This window comes from Sander vitreus, chromosome 9 (assembly GCF_031162955.1).
Source record: "Sander vitreus isolate 19-12246 chromosome 9, sanVit1, whole genome shotgun sequence".
Taxonomy (NCBI): domain Eukaryota; kingdom Metazoa; phylum Chordata; class Actinopteri; order Perciformes; family Percidae; genus Sander; species Sander vitreus.
The window spans coordinates 33,388,009-33,394,008 of record NC_135863.1 but is presented as its reverse complement, the minus strand read 5'-3'; the positions used below and the strand labels follow the sequence as shown (position 1 = coordinate 33,394,008).

At 41.1% G+C, this 6,000-nt stretch overlaps 1 protein-coding gene across 2 annotated transcripts; it reads left to right on the top strand.

The window, feature by feature from the left end:
• Window positions 1-351: 351 nt before the first annotated feature.
• cnga3a (cyclic nucleotide gated channel subunit alpha 3a) lies at window positions 352-5,962 on the top strand. 2 transcript variants are annotated; one of them, XM_078258223.1, is made up of 8 exons: window positions 352-460; window positions 698-787; window positions 1,528-1,701; window positions 2,842-2,901; window positions 3,465-3,638; window positions 3,782-3,883; window positions 3,971-4,077; window positions 4,154-5,962. In XM_078258223.1, the coding sequence occupies exons 1-8, from the start codon at window positions 360-362 to the stop codon at window positions 5,548-5,550; spliced, it is 2,205 nt and encodes a 734-aa protein (XP_078114349.1). In that variant the 5' UTR covers window positions 352-359; the 3' UTR covers window positions 5,551-5,962. The 2 variants fall into 2 exon arrangements, with proteins under 2 accessions (XP_078114349.1, XP_078114350.1); XM_078258224.1 differs by lacking the exons at window positions 2,842-2,901; window positions 3,465-3,638.
• Window positions 5,963-6,000: the final 38 nt, after the last annotated feature.

The window sequence follows — 6,000 nt, the reverse complement described above, 5'->3', positions numbered from 1 at the left end:
TCTAATAGACTTAACCTGCTGTATTCCAAATGAACATAGCAACTGTAGTCTACCTGTAAGCCATAGCTTAGTTATTTTAAAAAGCAGCTGATCGTTCACAGAGCAAGAGCACTGATCCTGTTTAGTGTTAAGGACATAATGAGGGTGTATTTTTAGAGGCTACTCTCAGACAAACAGTTCAAAAGTGGCGTTCAGTAAACACATCCACAACCGCCAGCTCTCAGGAGGGAAATAATTGTTTTTTTTACTGTATGATTTCTGGTTTGTAAAAAGTGATGTCATGCCATAAAGTTGCAGTCTGATAGTGTTTCCTTTTCTGTATCTGTGTGCTCTAGGCCAGCAGAGCCAGACACGACTACATGGCAAAAATCGGCAGTGAAATCTCACTTCCAACCAGGCAGTGGTTGCCCACCAACAAGCCTGATGATGAGCTCGCTGTCATTGAAAATAGGGACAGCAGGTCTGATATCACCATGACATTTTTAGGATTCAAAATAATTGTTAAAAAATTCACTGTGTGCTACTTTTAAATCAGGATTTTGAGGAATTTATGACTACTTTTCTATCACATCAGCGCCTTTTGCGTTGTTGTCTAAGTGCTTTAACCGTTCTGACAGCTGAAGACAGCAGTCAATTGGAAATCGCATGATCGTCAGCATATCACTGTAATTTATTTTCTCCACCTGCTGTCTGGTAGGGCTCAGTCTCTTTGTGAAGACAACCCAGAGAGAGCGCTGTCTTCAGAGTCCCACAGAGACTCCGTTTCAGGTGCTGGGGCAATGGCTAGGTAAACTTCTGTTGTATTTTCAAGTTATTAGTTGATATACCAGTGGTGGAAATTAACTAAGTTAATTTACTTAAGTACTGTACTTAAGTACATTTCCATTTTATTCTACTTTATACTTCCACTCCCCTATATTTCAGAGCGAAATATTGTACTTACTCCACTAGATTCATTTGACAGCTAGTTACTGGTTTCATTTCAGATTAAGATTTACATACAAACATAACACAAAGACACATGATGAGTTTATAAAAATACAACACATGTATTTAACCCCTTACCAAAAGATAAAAAGCACATTTCTTTTAAATAACTGTCTGAGGCCCAAAAAGCTAGATTCAGTCCAAAGTCCAAAAAATCAATACAAATACAGAAATTTGTTTTTTTTATGTCCTCTCCCCTTAACTATCTCACGACAGGCTTGTATCTTGTGACCATTTAAGGTGGCCCGACCCCAAAATTGAGAACCACTGGACTAAACTACCTAAATGTATATAAAGTAGAATAAACCCCTTGACCAGTTACACCAGTAAAATGCTGCTTACATATCAGTATTACTAATCTTGTAATGTAATGTAAATGTGTACTATTAATGGAGTATTTTTGTATTATTGTACTACTTTTACTTAAGTAGGCTATATGATCTGAATACGTCCTCCACCACTGGTATTTATAGATTCTGTTATATTCCTAGGCTAGATGGGTGTCACTTTGTTCTGTTTTCCCTCCTGCTAACCTTCTAGGCTCTCTTACTTCTTCTTCATGGTGTGGAACTGGGTGTCTCACAGAGTGCACCCTGAAACAGAGAGGCAAGACTCTTTCCTGGAGCGCTTCAGAGGCCCTGAGCTCAAAGACATCTCCAGTCGAGAGAGCACTGCCCAGTCTGTGGGCCACAACGACACAACCCGGAAGAGAAAGTAAGTACTGGTCAGTGGCTTAAAGATTCATTTCCAGGCCTCACAGTCACAATGGTTCCTTTTGTTTGAAAAATTTCAAACAATACCCACCACAGAGGACAATTAATCTTTGAGTAGTCTCGCATTGTCAGACCTTCCTCCACAGCGCTGCTTAAGAGGGTCTGGCTAGTCCACACAACATTCCTGGATGGGAGAAAAACATGCTCTGGTTTATTGGCATTTCTTTACACCAATCAAACAATTGTCTTTGGCGTCGCTAAGCGCCAGATGCAAATACAGTGCCTCTGCAAAATAGCCTCGGGAAGGAACTTGTTTAGGTGGAACGTGCACGTAGGGAGGGAAGCTCTGGAATTAAAATGGCTGTCGAGTGTGTGATCATAATTTTACTAAAAAATATAACTATAATTTGATTGTCGGTTCTAGCTTGGAGGATGTTTCCTGAATTGACTGGAGTTTAGAATGCCAACAAAAAGAAATGCTGAAGATGAGGGACATCCGGCGGAACCTCCGGTAGCACCGGAACCATCCCGTCGTCGATATAGACAAATCTATGAGTAACAATCATTCCTCAAATCTTTGATGAGTCAAACTCCACTGAATGGAACTAGAATCCATGCTTAGTGAAATGGAAGTTAGAGCATATTTAGCTTGAGTTACGTGACGTATTTCTGGGTAACTGTATTCCTTAAAAGTGCAATACGGCGCTGTGGAGAGACAGAGCTGCAGAGGACTGTTGCCCGCCACACAAACCTCCCTCACCAGCACTGTTAGATCAGGAGGAGGAGGAGGAGGAGGATATGGGTGAATTAAAATAAATTAGACCTCAACCACATTCTTTGGAAATGTAAACGTAAAAGTTTTTGTCAGCTGAAATACAAACATAACTCCTACCATGATATTTCTCTGCTAGCTAACCACTAGCTAACGATCAAGTTGGGCTTAGTGTTGCTAGCCACCCTGAATCACATTTAATCGGTGTTCAAGATGCATTTAACAAGCGATAAATGAATAATCTACACAGGGACACAGGATAAGAACTTTGTTTTTTGCATTTAACTGTGTTTGCAAAGACAAAGAGCTTTAATGTCTGACACTGAGGGTTACCTGTGCAAAAAAATCCCCTCTTATTTCTTTCCAAAGTCTTGCCAGTAAGTGGCCGCTAGCTACTTACAACATGAACAACTGCAACAACACAGACGAGTAAGTGTGTGTATATTTGTGTCAGAAAATAGAGTGAATATAGAATAGAAAGTAGATTTTTTGAAAAATAGATCATGCTGGACATTAGTAGCATCTTTTGTATCATGTTGCTAATGTGGTATATTCTGCAGTAGCTTACAGCGCAGAAGTTCTTGAAACAGCATGTCTTCCAATTCCCCATTCCTTTTATGGGGTCTCCTCCTGCATTAGATAGATAGATAAACCCTCTGCCCCTTTGCTTGTTAGATGAGTTTTTTGTTGTAAGTTATGATGTGGGTTGTTCCGATTTAACCTTCGGCGGAATAATGGGACATGAAATGTACAGTAGTTTGAAGTGGTAAACTGAAAAGAAGACATGAAAACATACCTGTATTATGATGCCATCTGCTGGACAAATGTGTGACCTGCACCAGATCTTCCAACAAAGTCTTGAATCCAAACTGTGAAACCACTAGACCCTGTTGACCCTTCGTGTAGTATGGTAGCCAGCCCTCTGACAGCCCCTCATAGACCACCTCTGTCCTTTTTCACCACCATAAAAAAACGTAACCTGTGATCCATAGCAAAAAAGAGGAAAAAAAGGAGGAGATTAAAAAAGATGAGAAAAAAGACGAGAAGAAAGACGGGGACAAGAAGGAAGAAGAGAAGAAGGATGAGAAAAAAGAAGAGAAGAAGGATGAGAAAAAAGACGAGAAGAAAGATGATAAGAAAGACGATAAAAAGAAAGTGGCGCCACCGTAAGTAAACCATTAGATACAGCATGTCTATTGAGACAGGGAAATGTGATTAAATAAAACACACATCTGTCTGTTTAATACTAACTGTATGTCAAATGAATAAGATATTGCGACAACTTAAAGTCATGTTGAGTTGTTTTTAGGAAAGAAATCTGGATTATGGATCCAGCTGCAGACCAGTACTACAGATGGCTGACCGTCATCGCAGGCCCAGTATTTTATAACCTGATAATGATTGTAACAAGGTATTTAACATCTGACATGCTTGAAAATGCAGTCTTCACTTAGTGGCCCATATACACAATTTAAAATGTATCTGCCTTGTCTTCTAGAGCCTGTTTTAACGAACTGCAGGACACATATACAAAACTCTGGTTATTCTTGGACTACACCTCAGACATCATCTACTATACAGATACTTTTGTCAGATCAAGAACAGGTGGAATTTTGCTCTACACAAATTAGTGTCCATTGTAGTTTTGGATTTGGCTCCTAATTTTGTGTTTGTCCCTCAGGTTACCTGGAACAAGGCCTGCTGGTAAAAGATTCCAAGAAACTGAGAGATAAATATAGAACAACACCTCAGTTCAAATACGACATGATATCAATGATACCCACTGATCTGCTGTTTCTGAAATTTGGATACAACAACCCTGAGTTCAGATTCAACCGCCTTTGCAAAATATCGAGGCTTTTTGAGTTCTTCGAGCGGACTGAAACCAGAACCAGCTTCCCAAACTTGTTTCGTATCAGCAACCTCGTACTTTATATCCTTGTCATTATCCACTGGAATGCTTGTTTGTTCTATGCCCTTTCAAAAACCATTGGTTTTGGATCTGATACATGGGTATATCCCAACATCAGCCACCCGGAGTACGGCCGCTTGGCCAGAAAGTACATCTACTCCCTGTATTGGTCCACACTGACCCTCACCACCATCGGAGAGACCCCTCCACCAGTCAAGGATGTTGAATTTGTCTTTGTAATCGCCGACTTTCTTACTGGTGTGCTGATCTTTGCTAGTATCGTCGGTAACGTCGGTGCCATGATCTCCAACATGAATGCCTCTCGTGCTGAGTTCCAGGCAAAGATCGACTCCATTAAGCAGTACATGCAGTTCCGAAAGGTCACCAAAGACCTGGAGGCCAGGGTCATCAAGTGGTTTGACTACCTGTGGACTGAGAAGAAGACCTGTGATGAGAAGGAAGTTTTAAAGAACCTCCCAGACAAGCTCAAGGCTGAGATTGCCATCAATGTCCATTTGGATACGCTGAAAAAAGTACGTATCTTCCAGGATTGCGAAGCCGGTCTGCTGATTGAATTGGTGCTCAAGCTGCAGCCACAAGTGTTCAGTCCTGGAGATTACATCTGTAAGAAAGGAGATATTGGCAGGGAGATGTACATCATCAAGGAGGGGAAGCTAGCTGTGGTGGCAGATGATGGAGTCACTCAGTTCGTAGTGCTCAGCGATGGCGCATACTTTGGGGAAATCAGTATCTTGGGAATCAAGGGCAGTAAAGCAGGCAACAGAAGAACAGCCAACATCAGAAGCGTGGGATACTCTGATCTCTTTGCCTTGTCCAAAGACGACTTGATGGAGGCTCTCTTGGAGTATCCAGATGCCAAAAAAGCTCTGGAGGAGAAGGGGACAGCCATGTTGAGGAAAGACAACATGATTGATGAGGCAGTGGCCAGCGCTGGTGCCGACCCCAAAGACCTGGAGGAGAAGATCGAAAAACTGCAAGTCAACCTGGAACTCATGAAGACCAAGTTCGCCCAACTGATGGCAGAGTTCACCTCCAACCACACGAAGATGAAGCAGAGGGTCACTGAGATGGAGACCAAAGTGAAAGCCATACAACCACAGGACCTGTCAGAAGTGGTGGCCGACAAAGATAAAAAAGTCCAGTAATGTGAGAGATACCTGAGGACTTTACAGGAAATGAAGGGATTTTTCATTTAGAATAGTAGAGTGACACTTTTTAAAGGACCATGTTTATATCCATTCATACATCTGTTTATCATCACAATGTGTCAAATTGTGTACAGTGTATGCAGCAACTATTTTTGTGTGCATGCTACAATTGACAATGTCATGATGTCACGAAACACCTTGAGTATGTTGATCAGAAGCACTAGTGTATGCAAACAAAGGCTTTTCACAGCCAAAGGAATGTTTTTTTCCTGATCAGTGTTAACATTTTCCCCAGAAGTAGTACAAATTACAATTCCTACTCAATAACGAAACTGCAACATCCATTTGATACTGTATGTGAATGTACAAAACAAACCCAAATGCTCTTCTGTTTAAAAGTTATTATCAGCACACACTATCAGTTGTAAATTACGATGTTATATGTAA